Genomic DNA, 25727 nt, shown 5'->3' with positions numbered 1-25727 from the left:
CCATAATAAATATGTTTGAGACTATTTAACTAAGAAAATTTCAGATGATGATTATTCACAAGTTACCATGCACTGAACACAATGTTTCTTTTCACTCAGTATTTTGAAAATATTATTTAAGCCCTATCACATAAGACAAGTTTGCTAGAATTTAGGGAGAAAGCAAATGCATTTATTAGAACGCTATTATGTTTTAGAGTGTTGGTATCAGTTTATAGTAGATTAAATGTAGAATATTCAGTCCCTTAACTGATTTGTCTGGTTTGTAACTTCTCTATGGTGACTTTAACATGCCACTTGCACTACCACTCCTTTGTTGATCCATATATATTTTATTATGAGCTAGATAAATAAAAAGGTAAAGTGTTCCATACATGGTGTCCCAAATAGTCTCAAGATAAAGTGAAGACTTGGTAGAAATAGATTTTCAGGCCCAGTCCCTTAAGTTTCAGACACAGTAGATCTGGAGTGGTTAGTTCAACCTGAATTTTTTAAGCATGCAGTTGATTTTGATGACAGAGAAAAGAATTAGGAAAACACTCATGAAAAATTATTCCAAAAACACATATGAAAGACTTTTGCATTAGTGCTGTTTGGAATCACCCATACCACTCATCATATCCACTGATACAAATAATCAAATCAACTACATATGATATTTGAACTGACTATATCTTTAAAATTGGAAAGTAACTGCTTCTCTCAAAAATAAAAAATTAGCATTTTACTCAATTCTCCTTTTCTGTGGTGGGGATTCACTCAAAGTATACAATGTATCACATCAAATAATTTATTTTTATTTTCTTATATATTAGTCTTTAGATTAATTATGTTTTTATTTTTTGTTTGCAGGGTGCAAGTTGAATTTTATATGAATGAAAACACATTTAAAGAGAGACTAAAGTTATTTTTTATCAAAAACCAGAGATCAAGTAAGTCTTTAATTTTATTCCCCTGTGTATATATTTGTATATATGTTTACCTTAAAAAATTTCAGCTTTGCAATCCTTTTGCAAAATATCTTTTATAGAGAGAAGTAAAATTGATAGTCTTATCTGCCGGGCATTAAAGTTTAGAAAACAATAGATGTTACATCTGGTGGTGTCAAGTCAAGGTTTCTTGACTATTTTACTTCTCGAAATCCCACATCAGTAAGTAGACTTCTGAGTGGACCATTTGGATTGCTAGGAACATTGAGGAAAATCATTTAAGTGAGGGTTCCCCATATTTTAACTGTGAGGGATACCAAAACTTGTTTTGAGAAGACTCTGGTGATTCCAAGTGACCATAATGGGGAATAATTTTCTGGTTTAGTGATTTAGTAGGGAAGAGTTTCCCCATCACACCTAATAACGAAACATGTAGGCTGTTCCGAAAGGTACAGATTACTAGCATCCTCCCCTGGAGATTTAAAATCAGAAAGTATAGAGCTAAGCTCAGCATATAACATCTCAGTGATCCTTATCATCAAAAAACCTTGGGAAACGTTGGAACTTCAAGGAGGCATGAAATCAGCATAGTCACTGACCTCCTAAGCCTGTTCAGGGTTGAAGTGCCAGTCATACTTGCCTCCCCCTAGTACCATGTACTTTGAAAAAGCCATAAATAATGAACCAATATGCAGTTTTTTCATGTGATTATTACTTAAGATGTCAAGAAGCATTGAGAGGTCTACATTAGACTGATGTAGACTTTGCTCTTTTTGAATTTTGACCTCCTGGGGTGGTCTAAAGTAAGTTGTGCTTCTTTAGAGTTCATAGAGAGAAACTTGAGTTGTGAGCAGTTACCCAAATACTGACTACAGGGAATATTTCAGTCTGTAAGGCACACAGGTTAGAGAATCTTAATGGCTGGTTAGTTTTAGGATTAGGCTAATAATAACTAATGCTTCTCTAATCCAGTTGTTTTGAATTCCCAAGGTGGAATCCCACCAATAGGTGTTACCTGGAGAGGCCACATCATTTGCATAGAAGGTTTCCTTTATTTTAAAAATTTTACTAAAAATTTTCTTTCTCCAGACCAGAAGGAATAGATGTATTATTTGAATACTTTAACAACAGCCAGCTTTGACTAAGCTGTCATTTGAAGAGATCAGTTCTATAAAACTGGGGCAATTTCATTAACAGTTTAGAAGACTTTATAAAGAAGCTAAACCATAAGTACCTAGCATTTTAGTAGGAAAACCCAGGAAAAATTGCACAATTAATAAGCATTAACCTTTTACTGTTAAGAAATATTACCTCAGGTACACTCACTTATAGCAGAGTAAAAACAAAATGGCATTTCATTTCCAGATTTTATTGACAATTAATTATAGGAAGACCTCAAAATTTTATTCACAATCTGTGAATCAGTCCCCACCTGATAATTGCAGGAAAGGTAATGCTTCTATTAATCAGACTTTAAACATGTTTTGCTTAATATTAATTACTCTTCTTCATCATCAAGTATTATAGGCTGCATAACTGTGAACGACAGGTTCAAAGATACATACATGGCAGTCTTAATTCCCACAAATTTTTTTTTTAAGATTTCATTGGTATTTAAACCTAAAGTAAAAAGTTGGTGGAGTCTCAAAAATGTGTCTGCGTGTGTGTGTGTGTGTGTGTCTGCGTGTGTGTGTGTGTGTGTGCTTGTGTATTTCCCAGCATATGCTATTAGGATTTCTCTATAATTACTAATTAAATGTATAATACATAATTATTTACATGATTATAATTTCTCTACAATCAAACCTACAAGGTGCTCAGAAGATACAAGATTTATAACTTATCCTATGAATTTGTAAGCAGCTAGATTTTCTGGCTAGTTAAAATTTATTCCAAAATTCATGGATCTATAAAATGCTTAAACTTCTAAGCATACTTGAACCAATCTTGATCGGACATGATTTTTGTGGCTTCTGAATGCTCAAATGTAGGTTTTCTCTTAGTGTATAATATTTACTGTCATTTTGCAGGTTTCATACATTCTGTCATTCTCATTTTTGTTTCAATATTTAGCCACTAGAACTTCAGAGTGGTAAGCAATTATGGTATTGTAGATTCTAAACACAATTTGAGTGCTGTACTTAAAGCTGATATTTTTGACAATTCTTTTTAATCTTTTTTGGACTGAGTTCAAATGAAAATCCAATTTTTGTTGTTTGTTTAAAGGTCTAAGAATACGTCTGTTCAATTTTTCTCTCAAATTATTAAGCTGCTTTTTGTACATAATCCGAGTGCTACTAGAAAACCCTTCACAAGGAAATGAATGGTAAGGTATCTTTGTCTGATTTTCTACAATATTCTTTTGATTAGTTTAAATTGTATTATAAGTTTTGAGGTAAAACTGGTAAAAATAACATTATATTAGTTTCAGGTGTACAACGTAATAATTTGATCTTTGTATACATGAGAAAGTGATCTCACCATAAGTCTAGTTACCATACGTCACCATACAATCCATCCCCTTTACCCATTTTACCCCATTCTCTTCCTTTTCCTCTGATAACCAGCAATCAATGAGTTTTGTTTTGTTAGCATGTTTTTTTTTTTTTTTATGTTCTACATATAAGTGAAATCATATGGTATTTGTCTTTCTCTGTCTGACTTATTTTACTTAGCATAATGCCCTCTAGGTCCAACCATGTTGTCACAAATGTCAAGATTTCCTTCTTTTTATGGCTGAATAACACATTTCATTGTGGGTGTGTATATATACATACATACCACATCTTCTTTATTCATATATCCATCAATAAACACTTAGGTTGTTTCCATATCTTAGCTATTGTAAACACTACTGCAACGAACATAGGGGTGTGTGTGTATCTTTTTGAATTAGAGTTTTGGGGGATTTTTAGGGGATAAATACCCAGAAGTAGAATAGCTGGATTATATGGTAGTTTTATTTTTAAGTTTTTGAGGAACCACCATACTGTTTTCCATAGTGGTTGCACCAACTTACATTCTCACCAATAGTGTAAGAGGATTTCCTTTTCTCTGAAACCTCTTCAACATTTTTTATTTCTTTTCTTTTTAATAATGGCCATTCTAACAAGTGGGAGGTGATATCTCATTGTGATTTTGATTTGCATTTTCCTAATAATTAGTAATGTTGAGAATATTCTCATGTACCAGTTGGACATCTGTATGTCTTCTTTGGAAAAATGTCTATCTGGATCCTATGACCATTTTTATTCCAATTTTTTTTTTTTTTTTTTTTGCTGTTGAGTTGAATGAGTTCTTTAATATTTGGGGTATTAACTCCTTATCAGATATATGATTTGCAAATGTTTTTCCCATTTTAGGTTGCCTTTTCATTTTATTGATAGTATCCTTTCCTGTGCAGAAGCTTTTTAGTTTGAAATAGTCCCACTTTTTTATTTTTGCTTTTGTTGCCTTTGCTTTTGGTGTCAGATTCAAAAAATCATCACCAAGGCCTAGGTCAAGGGACTTACCACCTATGTTTTCTGCTAGGAGTCTTAAGGTTTCAGGTCTTACATTCAAGTCTTTAATCCATTTTGGATTAATTTTTATGTATTGTGTAAGAGAATGGTCTACTTTCATTTTTTATGTGTGTCCTGTTTCCTCAACACAGTTTATTGAAGAGATCGTCTTTTACCCATTGTATATTCATGGCTCCTTTGTCATTAATTAATTGACCATATATGTGTGCATTTATTTCTGGGCTCTATATTCTGTTTCATTGATCGGTGTATCTTTTTTATGCCAATACCATGCTATTTTGGTTACTATAGCTTTGTAGTATAGTTTGAAATCAAGGAGCATGATTCCTCCAGGTTTGTTCTTCTTTCTCAAGATGCTCGGCTATTCAGAGTCTTTTGTAGTTCCATAGAAATGTGTAAATTGGTTGTTTTAGTACTGTGAAAAATGTCATTGGAATTTTGATAGAGATTGAATTGAATCTGTAGATCACTTTGGGTAGTATGGACATTTAAACAATATTAATTCTTCCACTCCATGAGTACAGAATAGCTTTCCATTTCTTTGTGTCTTATTCAATACCTTTTATCAATGTCTTAGAGCTTTCAGTCTACAGGTCTTTCACCTCCTTGGCTAAATTTACTTCTAGGTATTTTATTCTTTCTGATGTAATTGTAAATGAGGTTGTTTTCTTAATTTCTCTTTTTGATATTTCATTATAATTTATAGAAATGCACAGATTTCTGTACAGTCATTCTAGGTATCCAAAGGGAGTTGCTGCCAGGACCCCTGCACAGATACCAAAATCCATGGATGCTCAAGTCCCTTTTAGGAAATGGCATAGTATTTGCGTATAACCCATGAACATCCTTCCATATACTTTATATCATCTCTAAATTGCTTACAATACTGAATATAGTATAAATGCTATGTAAATAGTTGCCAGCATGTAATTCAAGTTTTGATTTTTGGAAATTTCTGGAATTTTTTTCAAATACTTTTTATTTATTTATTTATTTTTTTGCGGTATGCGGGCCTCTCGCTGTTGTGGCCTCTCCCGTTGCAGAGCACAGGCTCCGGACGCGCAGGCTCAGCAGCCATGGCTCACGGGCCCAGCCGCTCCACGGCATGTGGGATCTTCCCAGACCGGGGCATGAACCCGCGTCCCCTGCATCGGCAGGTGGACTCTCAACCACTGCACCACCAGGGAAGCCCCTAAAATACTTTTGATCCATGGTTGATTGAATCAACAGATGTAAAACCCATGGATAAGGTGGGTTGACTGTACATTGATTTTCTATCCTGCAACTTTGCTGAATTCATTTATTAGTTCTAATATTTTTTTTTGTGTAATTTTTAGGGTTTGCTATGTGTAGTCTTATGTCATCTGCAAATAATTCCAGTTTTACTTCTTTCTTTCCAATTTGGATGATTTTGTTTCTTTTCCTTGCCTAACTGCTGTGGCTAGGACTTCCAATACTATGTTTATAAAAGAGGCAAGAGTAGGCATCCTTGTCTTGTTCCTGATCTTAGAGGGAAAGCTTTCAAATTTTCATTGAGTATGTTGTTAGCTGTAGGTTAGTGTATATGACCTTCATGATGTTGAGGTACATTCCTTCTATACCTACTTAGTTGAGAGTTTTTAATCATAAGTGGATGTTGAATCAAAATTAAACAATGCCTTTTTTGCATCTATTGAGATGATTATATAATTTTCATCTATTTTGTTAATGCGGTTAATGTTTTTTTTTTAAACATCTTTATTGGAGTATAACTGCTTTACAATGGTGTGTTAGTTTCTGCTGTATAACAAAGTGAATCAGTTATACGTATACATATATCTCCAAATCCCCTCAACTTGCATCTCCCTCCCACCCTTCCTATCCCACCCCTCGAGGTGCATACAAAGCACTGAGCTGATCTCCCTCTGCGATGCAGCTGCTTCCCACTAGCTATCTATTTTACATTTAGTAGTGTATATATGTCCATGCCACTCCCTCACTTCGTCCCAGCTTACGCTTCCCCCTCCCCGTGTCCTCAAGTCCATTCTCTACATCTGCATCTTTATTCCTGTCCTGCCTCTAGGTTCTTCATAACCTTTTTTTTTTTTTTTTTTTAGATTCCATATATATGTGTTAGCTTAAGGTATTTGTTTTTTCTCTTTCTGACTTACTTCACTCTGTATGACAGACTCTAGGTTCATACACCTCACTACAAATAACTCAATTTTGTTTCCTTTGATGGCTGAGTAATATTCCATTGTATATATGTGCCACATCTTCTTTATCCATTCATCTGTCGATGGATACTTAGGTTGCTTCCATGTCCAGGCTTTTGTAAATAGAGCTGCAATGAACATTGAGGTACATGAGTCTTTTTGAATTATAGTTTTCTCAGGGTATATGCCCAGTAGTGGGATTACTGGGTCGTATGGTAGTTCTATTTTTAGTTTTTTGAGGAACCTTCATACTGTTCTCCATAGTGGCTGTATCAGTTTACGTTCCCACGAACAGTGCAAGAGCATTCCCTTTTCTTCACACCCTCTCCAGCATTTACTGTTTGTAGATTTTTTGATGATGGCCATTCTGACTGCTGTGAGGTGATACCTCATGGTAGTTTTGATTTGCATTTCTCTAATGTTTAGTGATGTTGAGCATTCTTTCATGTGTTTGTTGGCAATCTGTATAATCTTCTTTGGAGAAATATCTATTTAGGTCTTCTGCCCATTTTTGGATTGGGTTGTTTGTTTTATTGACATTGAGATGCATGAGCTGCCGGTATATTTTGGAGATTAATCCTTTGTCAGTTGTTTCGTCTGCAAATATTATCTCCCATCCTGAGGGTTGTCTTTTCATCTTCTTTATGGTTTCCTTTGCTGTGCAAAAGCTTTTAAGTTTCATTAGGTCCCATTTGTTTGTTTTTATTTCCAATTCTCTAGGAGGTGGGTCAAAAAGGAGCTTGCTATGATTTATGTCATACAGTGTTCTTCCTATGTTTACCTCTAAGAGTTTTATAGTGTCTGGCCTTACATTTAGGTCTTTAATCCATTTAGAGTTTATTTTTGTGTATGGTGTTAGGGAGTGTTCTAATTTCATTCTTTACATGTAGCTGTCCAGTTTTCCCAGCACCACTTATTGAAGTGGCTGTCTTTTCTCCATTGTATATTATTGCCTCCTTTATCAAAAATAAGGTGACCATATGTGTGTGGGTTTATCTCTGGGCTTTGTATCCTGTTCCATTGATCTATATTTCTGTTTTTGTGCCAGTACCATACTGTCTTGATTGTTGTTGCTTTGTAGTATAGTCTGAAGTCAAGGAGCCAGATTCTTCCAGCTCCGTTTTTCTTTCTCAAGATTGCTTTGGTTATTCAGCGTCTTTTGTGTTTCCATACAAATTGTGATATTTTCTGTTCTCGTTCTGTGAAAAATGCCATTGGTAGTTTGATATGGATTGCATTGAATCTATAGATTACTTTGGGTAGTGTAGTCATTTACAAAATGTTGATTCTTCCAATCCAAGAACATGGTATATCTCTCCATCTGTTTGTATCATCTTTAATTTCTTTCATCAGTGTCCTATAGTTTTCTGCATACAGGTCTTTTGTCGCCTTAGGTAGTTTTATTCCTGGGTATTTTATTGTTTTTGTTGCAATGGTAAATGCGAGTGTTTCCTTTATTTCTCTTTCAGATTTTTCGTCATTAGTGTATAGGAATGCAAGAGATTTTGTGCATTAATTTTCTATCCTGCTACTTTACCAAATTCATTGATTAGTTCTAGTAGTTTTCTGGTAACATCTTTAGGATTCTCTCTATATAGTATCATATTATTGGCAAACAGTGACTGCTCTCCTTTTTATTTTCCAATTTCGATTCCTTTTTCTGCTTTGATTGCTGTGGCTAAAACTTCCAAATCTATGTTGAACAATAGTGGTGAGAGTGGACAACCTTGTCTTGTTCCTGATCTTAGAGGAAATGCTTTCAGTTTTTCACCATGGAGAATGATGTTGGCTATGGGTTTGTCATATATGGCCTTTATTTTGTTGAGGTAAGTTCCCTCTATGCCTACTTTCTTTAGGGCTTTTTTTTATCATAAATAGGTGTTGAATTTTGTCAAAAGCTTTTTCTGCATCTATTGAGATGATCTTATGGTTTTTCTCCTTCAATTTGTTGCTATGGTTTATCACATTGATTGGTTTGCACATATTGAAGAATCCTTGCATTTCTGGGATAAACCCCACTTGATCATGGTGTATGATCCTTTTAATGTGCTTTTGGATTCTGTTTGTTAGTATTTTGTTGAGGATTTTTGCATCTATGTTCATCAGTGATATCGGCCTGTAGTTTTCTTTCTTTGTGACCTCTTTGTCTGGTTTTGGTATTAGGGTAATGGTGGCCTCGTAGAATTAATTTTGGAGTGTTCCTCCTCTGCTATATTTTGGAAGAGTTTGAGAAGGATAGGCGTTAGGTATTCTCTAAATATTTGATAGAAATCACCTGTGAAGCCATCTGGTCCTGGGCTTTTGTTTGTTGGAAGAGTTTTAATTATAGTTTCAAATTCAGTGCTTGTGATTGGTCTGATTATATTTTCTATTTCTTCTTGATTCAGTCGTGGAAGGTTGTACTCTTCTAAGAATTTTTCCATTTCTTCCAGGTTGTCCATTTTATTGGCATGTAGTTGCTTGTATTAATCGCTCATGAGCCTTTGTATTTCTGCAGGGTCAGTTGTTACTTCTACTTTTTCATTTCTTATTCTCCCTTTTTTTCTTGATGAGTCTGGGTAATGCTTTATCAATTTAGTTTATCTTCTCATAGAACCAGATTTTAGTTTTATTGATCTTTGCTATCATTTCCTTCATTTCTTTTTCGTTTATTTCTGATCTGATCTTTATGATTTCTTTCCTTCTGCTAACTTTGGGGTTTTTTTGTTCTTTCTCTAATTGCTTTAGGTGTAAGGTTAGGTTGTTTATTTGAGATATTTCTTGTTTCTTAAGGTAGGATTGTATTGCTATAAACTTCCCTATTAGAACTGCTTTTGCTGCATCCCATAGGTTTTGGGTCATTGTGTTTTTATTGTCATTTGTTTCTAGGTATTTTTTGATTTCCTCTTTGATTTCTTCAGTGATATCTTGGTTATCAAGTAGTGTATTGTTTAGCCTCCATGTGCTTGTATTTTTTACATATTTTTTCCTGTAATTTATATCCAGTCTCACAGCGTTGTGGTCAGAAAAGATACTTGATATGATTTCAGTTTTCTTAAATTTACCAAGGCTTGATTTGTGACCCAAGATATGATCTATCTTGGAGAATGTTCCATGAGCCCTTGAGAAGAATGTGTATTCTGTTGTTTTTGGATGGAATGTCCTATAAATGTCAATTAAGTCCTCTTGCTTAATGTATCATTTAAAGCTTGTTTTTCCTTATTTATTTTCATTTTGGATGATCTGTCCATTGGTGAAAGTGGGGTGTTAAAGTCCCCTACTGTGACTGTGTTACTGTTGATTTCCCCTTTTATGGCTGTTAGTATTTGCGTTATGTATTGAGGTGCTGCTATGTTGGGTGCATACATATTTAAAATTGTTATATCTTCTTGGAATGATCCCTTGATCATTATGTAGTGTCCTTATTTGTCTCTTGCAATAGCCTTTATTTTAAAGTCTATTTTGTCTAATATGACAATTGCTACTCCAGCTTTCTTTTGATTTACATTTGCATTGAATATCATTTTCCATCCCCTCACACTCAGTCTGTATGGGTCCGTAGGTCTGAAGTGGGTCTCTTGTAGACAGCATATATACGTGTCTTGTTTTTGTATCCATTCAGACAGTGTGTGTCTTTTGGTGGGAGCATTTAATCCTTTTACATTTAAGGTAATTATCGATATGTATGTTCTTATTCCCATTTTCTTAATTGTTTTGGGTTCGTTATTGTAGGTCTTTTCCTTCTCTTGTGTTTCTTGCCTAGAGAAGTTCCTTTAGCATTTGTTGTAAAGCTGGTTTGGTGGTGCTGAACTCTCTCAGCTTTTGCTTGTCTGTGAAGGTTTTATTTTCTCCATCAAATCTGAATGAGATCCTTGCTGGGTAGAGTAATCTTGGTTGTAGGTTTTTCTCCTTCATCACTTTAAATATGTCCTGCCAGTCCCTTCTGGCTTGCAGAGTTTCTGCTGAAAGATCAGCTGTTAACCTTATGGGGATTCTCTTGTATGTTATTTGTTATTTTCACCTTGCTGCTTTTAATATGTTTTCTTTGTGTTTAATATTTGATAGTTGGATTAATATGTGTCTTGGCATGTTTCTCCTTGGATTTATCCTGTATGGGAGTCTGTGGTTCGTGGACTTGATTATTTCCTTTCTCATATTAGGGAAGTTTTCAACTATAATCCCTTCAAATATTTTCTCAGTTCCTGTCTTTTTCTCTTCTTCTGTGATGCTTATAATTCGAATGTTGGTACATTTAATGTTGTCCCAGAGGTCTTTGAGATTGTCCTCAATTCTTTTCTTTCTTTTTTCTTTATTCTGCTCTGCAGTAGTTATTTCCACTATTTTATCTTCCAGGTCCCTTATCCATTCTTCTGCTGTTGACTTCTTCTAGAGAATTTTTAATTTCATTTATTGTGTTGTTCATCATTGTTTGTTTGCTCTTTAGTTCTTCTAGGTCCTTGTTAAACGTTTCTTGTATTTTCTCAATTCTATTTCCAAGACTTTGGATCATCTTTATTATCATAACTCTGAATTCTTTTTGAGGTAGACTGCCTATTTCCTCTTCATTTATTAGGTCTGGTGGGTTTTTAACCTTGCTCCTTCGTCTGCTGTGTGTTTCTGTTTTTTCTCATTTTGCTTAACTTACTGTGTTTGGGGTCTCCTTTTCGCAGGCTGCAGGTTCGTAGTTCCCCTTGTTTTTCTTGTGTGCCCCCAGTGGCTAAGGTCGGTTCATTGTGTTGTGTAGGCTTTCTGGTGGCGGGGACTGGTGCCTGTGTTCTGGTGGATGAGGCTGGATCTTGTCTTTCCTGTGGGCAGGACCACTTCCGTTAGAGTGTTTTGAGGTTTCTGTGACCTTATTATGATTTTAGGCAGCCTCTCTGCTAATGGGTGAGGTTGTGTTCCTTTACTGCTAATTGTTTGGCCTAGGGTGTCCAACACTGTAGATTGCTGGTGGTTGAGTGTTTTTTGGTCTTAGTGTTGAGATGGAGTTCTGTGGGAGAGCTTTTGCTGTTTGAGATTATGTGGAGGTCTCTGGTGGATCAATGTCCTGAACTCTGCTTTCCCACCTTCGAGGCACAGGCCTGACACCTGGCCGGAGCATCAGACCCTGTCAGCCACATGCCTCAGAAGAAAAGTGAGAAAATAATAAAGAAAGTAAAAAATAAAATAGAATAAAATAAAATAATATTATTAAAATAAAAAAGCAAAAAAATATTAAAAATAAAAAAGTAAAAAGTATTAAAAAAGGAAAAGAAAGAAAAAAGAAGAGAGCCACGAAACTAAAAAACAAATTCACCAATGATAAGAACACTAAAAAACTATAGTAAAACCAACCAACAAACAAAAAAATGGACAGATAGCACCCTAGGATAAATGGTAAAACAAAGCTATACAGGCACAATCACACAAAGAAGCATACACATACGCCCTCACCAAAAGAGAAAAAGGAAAACAATATATATACATATATATATAAACAAAAAAAGGAAGAGAGCAACCAAATTATTAAGCAAATCTACCAATGATAATAAACTCTAAAAACTAAACTAAGATAAACATAAAACCAGAAAGAAATTAGATGCAGAAAGCAAACCCCAAGTCTACAGTTGCTCCCAAATTCCACCGTCTCAATTTTGGAATGATTTGTTGTCTATTCTGGTATTCCAGAGATGCAGGGTACATCAAGTTGATTGTGGAAATTTAATCCACTGCTCCTGAGGCTGCTGGGAGAGATTTCCCTTTCTCTTCTTTGTTCGCACAGCTTGTGGGGTTCAGCTTTGGATTTGGCCCCACCTCTGCATGTAGGTCGCCGGAGGGCGTCTCTTCTTCGCTCAGACAGGATGAGGTTAAAGGAGCGGGTGATTCAGGGACTCTGGCTCACTCAGGCTGGGGCAGGGAGGGGTACGGAATGCAGGGCAAGCCTGTGGCGACAGAGGCTGGCGTGACGTTGCAACAGCCTGAGGCACACCGTGTGTTCTCCGGGAGAATTTGTCCCTGGATCACGGGATCCTGGCAGTGGTGGGCTGCACAGGCTCCGGGGAGGGGAAGTGTGGATAGTGACCCGTGCTTGCACACTGGTTTTTTGGTGGCTGCAGCAGCAGCCTTAGCATCTCATGCCCATCTCTGGTGTCTGAGCTGATAGCCGCAGCTTGTGACTGTATCTGGAACTCCTTTAGGCTGTGCTCTGAATCTCCTCTCCTCGCACAACCTGGAACAATGGTCTCTTGCCTCTTAGGCAGTTTCAGAATCTTTTCCCTCCCAGCTAGCTGTGGCACACTAGCCCCCTTCAGGCTGTGTTCACACCGCCAACCCCAGTCCTCTCCCTGGGATCCAACCTCCGAAGCCCGAGCCTCAGCTCCCAGTCCCTGCCCATCCCGGCGGGTGAGCAGACAAGCCTCTCAGGCTGGTGAGTGCTGGTCGGCACAGATCCTCTGTGTGGAAATCTCTCCCCCTTGCCCTTTGCACCCCTGTAGCTGTGCTCTCCTCTGTGGCTCCGAAGCTTCCCCTCTGCCACCCCTCGTCTCTGCCAGTGAAGGGGCTTCCTAGTGTGTGGAAACTTTTCCTCCTTCACATCTCCCTCCCAGAAGTGCAAGTCCTGTCCCTATTCTTTTGTCTGTGTTTTTTCTTTTTTCTTATGCCCTATCCAGGTACATGCGGAGTTTCCTGCATTTTGGGAAGTCTGAGGTCTTCTGCCAGCGTTCAATAGGTATTCTGTAGGAGTTGTTCCACATGTAGATATATTTCTGGTGTATTTGTGGGGAGGAAGGTGATCTCCACATCTTACTCCTCCGCCATCTTGAAGGTCTCTCCTGATGTGGTTAATGTTAATGAGATGTTGATCCACTCTGCATCTCTGGAATAAATCCCACTTGATCATGATGTGTGATCCTTTTTAATGTATTGTCGAATTTCGTTTTCTAATATTTTGTTGAGGGTTTTTGCATCAATATTTATCAGGGTTATTGACCTGTAATTTTCTTTTTGTGTGGTTTTCTTGTCTGGTTTCATTATCAGGGTTTCAGGCCTCTAAAATTGAGTTTGGAAACATTCCCTCCTCTTCAATTTTTGGAAGAACTTTAGGCAGCTAGGTTTCAAACCTTCTTTGAATATTTGGAAGAATTCATCAGTATAGCCAGCTGGTGGTAGACTTTTGTTTGTTAGGAATTTTTAAATTACTAATTAGATCTCCTTACTCGTAGTCAGTCTATTCAGATTTTTTATTTCTATATGATTCAGTCTTAGAAGCTTGCATATTTCAAAGAATTTTTTCATTTCTTCTAAGTTGTCCAGTTTGGCACATAATTGTTCGTAATAATCTCTTACGATCTTTTGTATTTCTGTGGTATCATTTGTAATACCTCTCTCATTTTAGGTTTTATTTATTTGAACCTGCTCCCTTTTTTTCTTGGTAAGTCTAGTGAAAGGTTTGTCATTTTTTTTTATCTTTTCAAAGCACCAGCTGTTGGTTTTATTCATCTTTCCTAATGTTTTCTAAGTCTTTATTTCATTTATTTCTACTCTGATCTTTATCATTTCCCTTTTTTTTTTTTTTTTTTTTTACTCTTTCCCTTCATTTGTTCTTTTTTTCTGGTTCTTTTAGGTATAAAGTTAGATTGTGTATTTGGATTTTTTCTTGTTCCTTGAGGTAGCCCTGTATCTGTATGAACTTCCCTCTTAGAACAGCTTTTGCTGCATTCCATAGGTTTTGGAATGCTGTGTTGACATTTTCGTCTCACAATAATTTTTTATTTCCTCTTTGATTTCTTTTTTGACCCATTGGTTATTTGGTAGCATGTTTTTTTATTTTGATGTATTCGTGATTTATCCAGTTTTCTTCCTAAAATTGATTTTTAGTTTCATACCATGTGGTCAGGAAAGGTACTTGGTATAGTTTCAGTCTTCTGATATGTTTTGTGATCTAAGATGTGTCCTATCTTGGAGAATGTTCATGTGCACTTGAACATGTATGTTCTGCTAAATTTGGTTGGAATGTCCTGTATGTGTGTATTAAATACATCTGATCTAATGTGTCATTTAAGACTAATGTTTCTTTATTTTCTCTCTGAATGATCAATCCATTGATGGAAGTATGGTGTTGCAGTCAATTTCTCCCTTTAGGTGTCTTGGTATTTGCTTTATATATTTAGATACTCCTAAGTTGGGTGTATATATATTTACAAATGTTATATCATCCTGCTGGATTGACCTTTTTATCATTATCTAATACCCTTCTTTGTCTTTTACTACAGTCTTTGTTTTAAAGTCTGTTTTGTTTGATATAAATATAGCTATACCAGCTTCCTTTTTATTTTAATTTTCATGGAATATCTTTTTCCACTCCTTTACTTTGTCTGTATGTGTCCTTATATCTGAAGTCTCTTGAGGCAACATATAGATGAGTTTTTTTTTAATCCATTCAACCACTGTATGTATTTTGATTAGAGAAGTTATTCTATTTACATTTAAAGTAATTATTGATAGGTATGTACTTATTACCATTTTATTACTTATTTTCTGGCTATTTTTGTAGTTTGTCTCTGTTCCTTTCTTCTTCTCTTGCTCCTTTCCCTTGTGCTTTGATGACTTTTTTTGTTATGTTTAGATTTCTTCTTTATTGTTTTTGTGTACCTACTGAAGGTTTTTGCTTTGTGATTAACATGATGTTCACATATAACAGCATATATATATATAGCAGTCTCTTTTAAATTGAGAGCAAGTTAGGTTTGAACATATTCTAAAAACTCTACATTTTTATCACTGCCATCCACATTTTATGTTTTTGATAGCATATTTTTCATTTAAAAAATTTTATGTATGTCATAACTAATTATTGTAGTTACAGTTACTTTTACTACTTTTTTCTTTTAACCTTAATAATAGCTTAATAAATGGTCAGTCCACTAGTTTTATTGTGTATTTACCTTTACCAGTGCAATTTTTACTTTCTTTTGTTTTCTTGTTACTTGTTAATGCCTTTTCTTTTCAGCTTAAAGAAGTCCCTTTATTTTTCTTTTAAGGGTGGTTTAGGGATGATAAAATCCTTTAGCTTTTGCTTGTCTGGAAAATTCTTTATCTCCCCTTGGATTCTGAATGATAACCTTGCCAAGCAGAGTATTCTTGGTTGGAAGATTTTTCTTTTCAGCAATTTGAATCTATCATGCCACTCTCTTCTGCTCTGCAAAGCTTCCTCTTGAAAATAAGCTGGTAGTCTTATGGAGGTTTCCTTGTACATAAAAATTGTTTTCCTCTTGCTGCTTTTAATATTCTCTCTTTAACTTTTGACATTTTTATTGTAATGTGTCTCTCTCTGGGTTTGTCTTATTTGTAACTCTCTTGTCTTCCTGGACCTAGATGTCTGTTTCCTTCCCTAGGTTAGGAAAAATTTCAGCCATTATTTCTTGGCATAAACTTTCTGCCCCTTTTCTCTCTCTCTTCCTTTTTTGTCATCCCTATCACGTGTATATTAGTCTGTTTGATGGTGTACCGTAAATCCCTTAAGCTGGCTTCACCCTTAGTCATTTTTTTTCTTTTTGCTGCTCTTACTGAATGAATTCCATTATCCTGTCTTTGAGTTTTTTCTTTTTTTTTTTTTTTTCTGCTTGATCTAGTGAACCCCTTTACTGCATTTTTTCAGTTCAGTTATTGTATTCTTCAGCTCTGTGACTTTTGTTTTGGTACTTTCTTATATTTTCTATCTCTTTGTTGAAGTCCTCACTGTATTCATCTGTTCTTCTCTCAAGTTTGGTGAGCATTTTCATGACTATTATTTTGAACTCTATATCAGGTAAATTACTTATCTCCATTTCATTAAGGATTTTTTAATTTAATCTTGCTCTTTCTTTTGAAACATATTCCTTGGTTTCCTCATTTTGCTTGCCTCTCTGTGTTTCTATGTATTAGGCAAAAGAGGATACCTCACCCAGTCTCGAAGGAGTTCTATTGTGTAAGCAGTGAACATTATTGTTTGACCTTGCCCTAGCTCTTGGTGGTCTCTCAAATCTTTGTGATTGTTTAAGCAGTGTGGTTTATTCTTGATAAGTTCCAGATTTTGAGGTTGTGCTAAGCCCTATCAGTGTTCAAAGGTAGGGATCTCAGTCAGCCCCTAGTTTCAGACTGATTTGAAGCCAGACTCTCAGGCAGCAGCTTTAAAATATGCAAATATATATAGTCTGGTGGGACCACTGTTGTTATCTTTACTGACCTCCAAACCAGGTAATTTGGAGGTGACAGTTGCAAAAGTCAGGGCTGTAGACGAGTGTATATGCTCTTTTCTGGGAGGTACTGGTGAGCTGTAGCAAGGCCTGGGAGGGTGCAAAGATGGTATTCCCCTAGCCTAGGTTCTCTGAGAGCTCCTCTGTAACCCCTAGATGTGTGGAAAGCCTGAAGCTACTCTGCACTGAGGCTCTAGGACGAGAAAATGGGCCTTTTTTAGTGGAAAACTGGGGGTATGTTTCAGTCTGCTATGTCATTGGGGTGGTAGCTGTGATGCCTAATTATTTCAATCTCCTGAGGCCCAGAAACGCAGGCCTCCCTGGCCACCAGGGCCAGGTACTCAAGGGGCATCACCTGTATTGACGCTCTGCACCCGTGGGCTTCATTGGGGCCACAAGATAGTGTGGGTGATGCTAGCAAGGAGAGGAAACACAAAAATGGTACCCACCAGTGCCTCTGTTTCCTGATGATGTCCAAAGAGAGCCCTGTGCCCGTGGCAGTTGCTTTAACATTGGCTAATGAATCTCCTACATATGTGGTCTAGGTGCTTTTTAAACTGCTGCCTTTTCTCTGAGTCTTAGGGTGAGTTAGTCTGCATGTGAGCCCTTTAAGAGCAGACTTCTAGTACCCCACAGCCTTTTGGGTCTCCTGAACCTAAGTCCTACTGGTGTTCAAAGCTGGTGGTTTTCTGGGCTCATTTCTCCAGGTCCCAAGGGTTGGGTGTCTGTGTGGGGCACAGACTCCCTGTTCCTCAGGGAGAAGCGCTGTATTGTGAGATTCCTCCCATCCGTGGGTCACTGCGTCAGAGGTGGGGTTTTTTTTTTTTTTTTTTTTTTTTTTTTTGCTGTGCGCGGGCCTCTCACTGTTGTGGCCTCTCCCGTTGTGGAGCACAGGCTCCGGACGCACAAGCCCAGCGGGCATGGCTCACGGGCCCAGCCGCTCTGCGGCATGTGGGATCCTCCCAGACCGGGGCACGAACCCGTGTCCCCTGCATTGGCAGGCGGACTCTCAACCACTGCGCCACCAGGGAAGCCCCAGAGGTGGGGTTTTTGATGAGACTGCATCTCTGCCTCTCCTACGTGTCTCATTGTGGCCCTTTTATCCCTTGTTGTGGAGGAACACTTCTGCTAGTTTTCAGGTCTTTTTCAGAGGGAATTGATCCATATGTAGCAATATATTTGGTGTGTCCGTGGGAGGAGATGTGTTCAGGATCTTTCTACACTGCCATTTTGAATCACCTCCTGAATTGTAGTATAGTTTTAAAGAATGTTGTATAGAATTTATTTCTTCAAGGACATTTTAGGTGTTTGTCGCAATTAAATTGATCTGGTTTTCAGTTAATACATCAATGTAGTATTTGTAGTTTCTTTGAAAACATCTCTTATTTCGTTTATCTAGTTGTCTAATGCTAATACTTGACACCTACCCATACAATTTTTATTGCTAGTCAAAGTACTCTATTTAATTGTTTGAAATGAATCAGTCTCTTTAAAGACCCAAATACTTTTCTGTTCTTGATTCACATATACTCCTAAAAGGTTTACTCTACTGTATACCAGTTTTGTAAGTATTTTCAGTTATAGTCTAGACATTACTTTTTTTTAAGCTTCCTTGAGGGCATTATTCTAAGTGAAATAAGTCAGACAGAAAAAGATAAATACTGTATGATCTCACATGTGGAATCTTAAAACAAAACAAAACAAAACAAAAACAAAACTGGTTATTTATTCTTGAATAGAAACATATCAGCATTTATTGGGATGCCTGATTCAAGTCACAGATTTAGCTTGTGTAGTTCTTTATCTAATTTGAGTTAAATGACATTGATTTATTTTAACTTACTTTTCCCTTCGTTATCATGTTGCTTTTATTAAATTGCATTTCTATTCATTTATGGGTTTTCCTTTTAGTTTCTGTCTTTTGCTAGAAGCAGTAGGGAAGGGGACTGGGTGTGTAATGGCCTAAATAATTATTATCTCAAAGCTACTGTGGGTCTCTGTCCAGCCTACAAAATTGAAAATAATTTTCAAAGCAGAAACTGAATTTGATGACTAACTTCTGTACAATTATTTTTTCATGTGGAGGCTCGCCCTAAGAAAAGTAAAGAAAAAAAAAGATCAAAGTTAAGTGGGAAATGAAGTCATAATATGCATTTAAATGAATTGGTTACTCTTCAGCTTGTTTAGATAGTGAAAATGATTTCATATGTGTTAAAGGGTTTGGAGATAAAGATTAAAAAGTGAAATTTCATTGTGTAATAATTTACATGATAATCCTTTATGATATAATTTATTCAATGAATATAATTATGGATATTTCGCTATATCTGTTTTGAATACTTAGTATATATTCATATTGCTGCAAATGAAGACATAGCTACGAAAAGGAACATTAACTACCCTCAGGAAATTTTCAGCCCTTTAAAAGGTTTTATATTTTAGAGTTCTTATATTTTCTGGCTCTGGGCTAGTTGTTTTATATATGTTATTTCCTTCAATACATACTTAATGTTATTATTCCTACCTTACATATAAAGAAGCAGAAGTTCTCTCCTATTTGACCTCCACTTTGAGAACCTCAGAAAGTAATTTTTTTTATCCCTGATTAACTTGTTGTCTGCAGGAAGCCAGCACCTCCCTGCCACTCCCCAAATTCTAACTACACGTTCACCTTCTCTACTTGGAGGTCAAATAGGCATTGCAAACTTGCCATGTTCCAGTCGACTTTTGTGCTTTTCTACATCTCAGTGAATGGCAACCCCATCCTTCCCCAAACCCTGCTCAACCCATAGCCTCCTACATTGCGGTTGATAGCAACTTCATCCGAACAGTTGTTCAGGCCAAATGTTTTGGAGTCAGTAAGTCTTCACTTCTCTTTTTTCCTCACATTCTGCAGCATGTGCAAAATGCGCAGAAAGTTCCATCATTTCTACCTTCAAGATAGTTCAGCATACGATCACTTCTCAATGCTACCATCCTGGCCAAGCCATCTTCTCTCCTCTGGATCACTGCAGTACCCTTCCTAATTAGTCCTGCTAATTCTGCCTTTTCTCCCTTTTGGTTTATTCTTAGTGAAGCAGCCAGTATTCTTTTAAAGTATAAGTCAGATCTTGGCACAGCTGTGCTCTGAATGCCAAAGTACCTGCCATGGCTATAAGAACCCCCATTTTCCCTGCATCTCCCTCCTTGTTACTCAACCCCCCACCCACCCACTTTGCTCCAGTCACGTTGGCCTCTTCTCTGGTCCTGGGTCACACCAGACACCCTGCCAGCTCAGGGCCTTCATACCTGCTGTTCCCTCTGTCTGGAGTTTCATCAGGTAACTCTGGCACATTTCCTCAGATATTTACTCAAAATCAAATTTTTAGTGAAGCTCTACCCAAACATCCTGTTTAAAATTGTATTCACCTCACAAGACTCTCTTGAATACTCTTTTTTCCTTTCTTTTTACATTTTTCTCCATTGCCTTTATCTCTTTCACATAGGGTATGTCTGTTACTTGTTTATTTTGTTTTCTGTTTGTTCCATGTAGATTGCAATAGATATTTCACAAGGGCACAGATTGTTGTCTGAATCCAAAGAGCCTGGCACCATATGGCACTAGTAGTTATTAAACAAGTGAGTATTGATTGAGTAATGGGTGAGCATGAGTAAATGAAGATCCTTTGTTTACTTCACCTCACCAGCCTCTTAGTCTGGCCATGCTGACCTACTTGAAGCTACTTACCTATACTCTGCTCTCCACTGTCTCTGGGCCTTTGAACATTTGCTCCCAGTTCTTGGGCCCATGATTTCCACTCCTGTCCCTCCTCATTCACTCTTTTTCAATGTACCTCAGGACCTTTGGACCTTCAGAACCACAATTTATTGGATAAAACTTAATCTGACACTCTCACTTGACATCATGCCCTATAACCCAGTGCCACTCTGGGTTAGGAGTGGTTTCTGGGGATTCTGCGAGTGTCCCCCACATATTTCTGTCACCACAGTTAACATGTTGCCCTTGATTTCACTGTTTACTTCTCTCTTCTCTCTATACATTCACCAAGGTCAAGGGCCATGTTGTATTTGCCTTTGTAGCTTTCATACTTAGCATAGGACTTGGTGGGTCAGTGAATGTTGCTGAATTAATGGAATTATGCTCAATGGTTTTACTGATAATGTTGCACAATGATTGAAGACCACTGCCTAGAGATGTCAGTGAGTATTACATTTATTACATTTTCTGTCTATGTGTTATTAAAAATGGATCACATTTCAAACCCTTCCAGAAACCCTCCAGCATTGTTTTTAAAACTTGGTGATTTATAAATAAAATGTACTTTAGAGAGACCTGGGAATCATAAAATTAGGCATGATAGAATCCTTCTAAGAGTAAAAGGGCATTGGCAGGTGATAGAAAAATGAGATAATATTATTTGAAAACATTAAGAGGAACAAAGTTTCCCATAATTAACTTCTATGCCATATTAGTAAGAATATTCAACTGTAATTACAGAGGATATACACTTGAAAAATCAGATTACTGCAATGAAAAAATATAACAAAAAAACTCAGGGCTCTATTTTGAATACAATGTTCTGTTTGGTTCCCATTGTCAATGTAATATTGGTTAATGAAAAACAGCAGTGGCCCTTATGAGCACAGGCTCTATTTTAAAATAATCAGGCTAATTCAGCAAAGAGATTTATTTAATTAGAGCTTCTGACATAATAAAGCTGAAGGTATTTTGTGCCGCTTTGCTTTATTTTTAAGTCCCAGGAGTCAAAACTGATATGAAAATGTTGCAGGTGTGGACAAACTGAAGGATATGAAAAGAATTTTACTCTTAATGTATGAAATTGTGCAAATGACAAGCTCTCATGTACACCCAGTTTGTAGTAAATGATTTAAAGGCATTAGCAAAGGAAACACATCCAGCATGTAGTTCATGAATTTCATTGAGAGCTGAATCATCAGCATTGACTCATTGCCTGCTGGTGCTTATGGTGGCTCTTCAACGGGTCAAAACTCACGCATCCTTTCCCACTTTAAGAGTTGTTGAAGTGATTATTAATTTTCAACATCAAATGATAAAGACAAAAGTAAGAAGCATGTAAATGTGCTTATATTTTATGGTACTTGGATTTACATTTAAAATCAGTGCCTAATAGAGCAACAAGTGTGTTGAGATGACATTCCAATTTTAAAGGGTATTTCTTCTTTAGGGTAACAACTATTCAAAGAAGGAATATCATTTTCACAGTATTTTTAAATATCTGATGACCAATAAGATTGAATATCATAATGTAGGCCTTTTCTTCTCTCATATACATTGGTTATAGTATAGATTAAAGCATCTCCAAGTATTGTAACATGTAAACTCAAAAATTCAAAAGAATTTCTTTGTTTACTAGAGTCTAACGCTGGTGCTCTTAGTCAGTATACTTCTCCATATGGCGACACACACACTCTCTCACACACACACACACACACACACACACACACACACTATAACATGGTAAGTTCCATATTATATATGCAAGCCACTTTCATTCTGTGGCTATGTGCTGTCCTAAGACCCTAGAATCCTTCGCAGTCAGCTTTCAGAAAGATGAAGAGAGCATGGAGAAGGCACATACAGTTGTTAAAATTATTGGCCGACAAATGAGGAGCGTCACTCTTACTTGTATTTCATACTCAGATCTCATTTGAGAATCGGTCACATGTCATACCTTGACACAAAGCCTGAGAAATGTGGCCTTTTGATGAAGAGTCGCTTTTTGCACCCAGCTCTGTACCGTGGAAGGGGAGAATGAATGTTGATAGATGGAAAGCCACTTCTGCCTCAGCCCGTGTGTGTCAGATGGAAAGGCTCTTAACTTCCATTCTCTCCAAGGCTCAACATTTAGTTCTCTCGTCCACACCCTGACAGTTAGTGTAAAGTATACCTGAATTTTGAAAGGATTTGGCTATTGGAAAATGTTCCTAATATATTGTCAAGACTCTCCTGTGCTTCAGTATCCTGGTCATATGCTAAATTTTGTCTGTCTTTAAAAACGTGGACTTAGAACCACAGGTAGTACTCATTGCTTAGTGTTTGTTATGGTTAGGCGAGTGTCATAATTTTCCTCCCTGGTTTAGGATCTTACACTTTCTTTAATACAATACTAGCTTGCCTTCTGTGTTTGGAGCTCTGGCAACCCGAGTTCACCTTGAGCTGTGACCCACAAGTCTTTCATATGAATTCTGCCCCATGTGGTGACCCTGTTACTTTCGCATGTTTAGCAGGTGCTTGATTCTTCCGGTTAACATATTCACCGCCTGACCTCCACCTCTGTGGCCCAAGCAGTTCTGACATTTTCAGCAGCTCTTTTCTTACCTTTAGGAGAGGTATTTATTCACCATAAATAAGCACGCTGTGAAGAGTGGCTGGGGCTGCATATTATTAATTTTCCATATTTAACTTCATTATTTCCATTGTTTGATATGGTTCTTCCAGTTTTCATAATGATGCTTCAACATGATTTTATCTATAGGCCTACTTTAATTTAGAATAACTGAGTGATATAAATTTCATTTTTATGTTTGCTTTTGTTATTTTATTGTTATAATTTTAAAAAGTGAAATTTATTTTTATGACTTTATAAATGGTTCATGATTATTGCAATATAAATACATAGGGCAAGGAAAAGGAAGTAAAAGTTACCTAAAATCTCAATACCTAGAAATAAGTATTTTTAGTATTTTGACCACCCATCTTTTGTAAATTCTATCTATACACGTATACGTGTAACACACTCACACGGATACAATTATGACAATATTATCTACATCATTTTTATCAGTGAGTTTTCTCTCAGGGATGGTATTTTTGCTGTTGCTAATGATGAGGAGCCTACTTACTACTATTCTCTTTTTGTTGGTCTGGTAGACTCCAGTTACTTTCCTGCTCTAAATAATATTGCAATAAATATTTCTGTACAGGATTTCTTTCCTCCAAGTGCTTTTTTGTCAATGGGATTGAAGCCTCGTTTGGAATTAGTCTGTCTGCTAGTTTCAGTTTCAACTCTTGTTTGTTTTGATGGTTCTCTAGGACTGTGCAGATCAGATCCCACATTCTTTTTTCTTGATAAATTTATTTTATGCAGGAGAGTTTGGGCACTAGCTTTTTATTAAAATGTGTACATTTTCCTTCTATTCATTTATTCAGTTTAGTCCCTGGTAAATGGATGTAAAAGATGACTTTCCATTGGAGATCTTACTTTTTATCAAACTTTACATATTACAGTCTTGTAGAAACTTTTTTTAAGGATCATGAAACTTATTCCACATGGCACAGTCTTGTCCAAAAAAATCTTTTTTTCAAAGTCTTATTTAAATTTAAGTATATGGGGCTTCCCTGCTGGCGCAGTGGTTGAGAGTCTGCCTGCCGATGCAGGGGACACAGGTTCGTGCCCCGGTCCGGGAGGATCCCACGTACCAGAGAGCGGCTGGGCCCGTGAGCCATGGACGCTGGGCCTGCGCGTCCAGAGCCTGTGCTCCGCAACGGGAGAGGCCGCAGCAGTGAGAGGCCCGCGTACCACAAAAAAAAAAAAAAAAAAAAAATTTAAGTATATGATCTTTCAAGACCTATTAAAACAATGTCAGATCAAAGAAAAGGCCGTTAGTTTGATAACTAGCTTTTAGTAAATCTATGCTAATTACCAATCTCTTTTTGAAAATGTTCTCAAACATCTTATTTGCAATTTATTTTATGATTTTACAGAGATTGCTATCTCCTTAATTATTTCATAGTTTTTGTAGAATACATTTCTATCTGCAAAAAAACATGGATTATCCCTCTTTGCTCCTGCATACTGTATTTTGGCCTGATTTCTCAAATGTTACTGAGAACGTATGTGAGATGTGTTCTGGAAATGACAGTGTTGCTGAGTTCATCACTCACAATTTGCTTTTACTGGCACCATCCATTTGTTTGTATTGAATGCCTAGCCTACTATAGGCACGTACTTGGGAAGACATTAGGACCACAATGGTGGGTGAAATAGACATACTACTTCATCCTGTGGAACTTGCAGTTTAGTGAGGTGCCAACTATTCAAGAAATACATTTACAAACAAATACAAGGTTACAACCTAGATGAGTGGCAGGGGAGGTATGGTGAGTGACATGGCTACACATGGAGATTCATTGGCTACGTTGATCAAGGGGAAGCCTTCAGGAAGGTTTCCCTGAGAGAGGGTTGAGCTGAGAGCTCTCGGATAAGGGAAAAACATGTGAAAAGGGCTGTGATAGGAAGGACCATGTCACAGTTGACAAAGTCTCAGAATGCCAGGTCAAGGGTTTTGGTCCTTATCTTGACAAAAGTGAAGTGTCAGTACACAGTGGAGGGACTTCCCTGGTGGTCCAGTGGTTAAGAATCTGCCTTCCAATGCAGGGGATGTGGGTTCAATCCTGCATGCTGCAACTAAGACCCAAAGCAGCCAAAAACAAATACATAACTATTTTTTTTTCATAACTATTTTTTAAAAAAAGGAAATGCTTTAAAAAAATACACAGTGGAGTGATGTGATGATGTGCATTTAGAAAGAATCTCTGTAGTTGTAATTTGGAGAAAAACTGTAGAAGGCAAAAGGAGGTTTAGGGTTCCAGTTGCAGGCTTTTGCAAGAGTCCAGTTGCAAAAAATGATTAATTTAGGTTAAGGTGGCTGTGGTAGTGGAGATGAAGAGAGGTAGGTACATTCTACAGATATTTGGTGGGAAGAATTGAAAAGGTTTGGTGACTCATGTATTAAGTATTTACAAATAGAGGAGAGGAAAGCATCTAAGACGATGCCTAAGTCTTCCGCTAACCAAACACAATGGAATTTGGTTCCATTTACTGAGATGCGAAAACCTGAGAGGACCTG

General features: G+C 36.9%; 1 protein-coding gene across 2 annotated transcripts in view; it reads left to right on the top strand.

Moving 5' to 3' along the window:
- The window catches only part of KCNT2 (potassium sodium-activated channel subfamily T member 2), a 373439-nt gene that overhangs the window by 106539 nt on the left and 241173 nt on the right, over positions 1-25727 (top strand). For both annotated transcript variants that reach the window (XM_032606842.1, XM_032606832.1), the window contains exons 2-3: positions 853-932; positions 3156-3255. In XM_032606842.1, the coding sequence (XP_032462733.1) occupies positions 853-932; positions 3156-3255 (180 nt within the window). The remainder of the gene's footprint in view (positions 1-852; positions 933-3155; positions 3256-25727) is intronic.

The sequence above is a fragment of the Phocoena sinus genome, chromosome 1, assembly GCF_008692025.1.
Source record: "Phocoena sinus isolate mPhoSin1 chromosome 1, mPhoSin1.pri, whole genome shotgun sequence".
Taxonomy (NCBI): Eukaryota; Metazoa; Chordata; class Mammalia; order Artiodactyla; family Phocoenidae; genus Phocoena; species Phocoena sinus.
The sequence above is the reverse complement of the archived record's forward strand: the minus strand, read 5'-3'. Positions and strand labels throughout refer to the sequence as shown.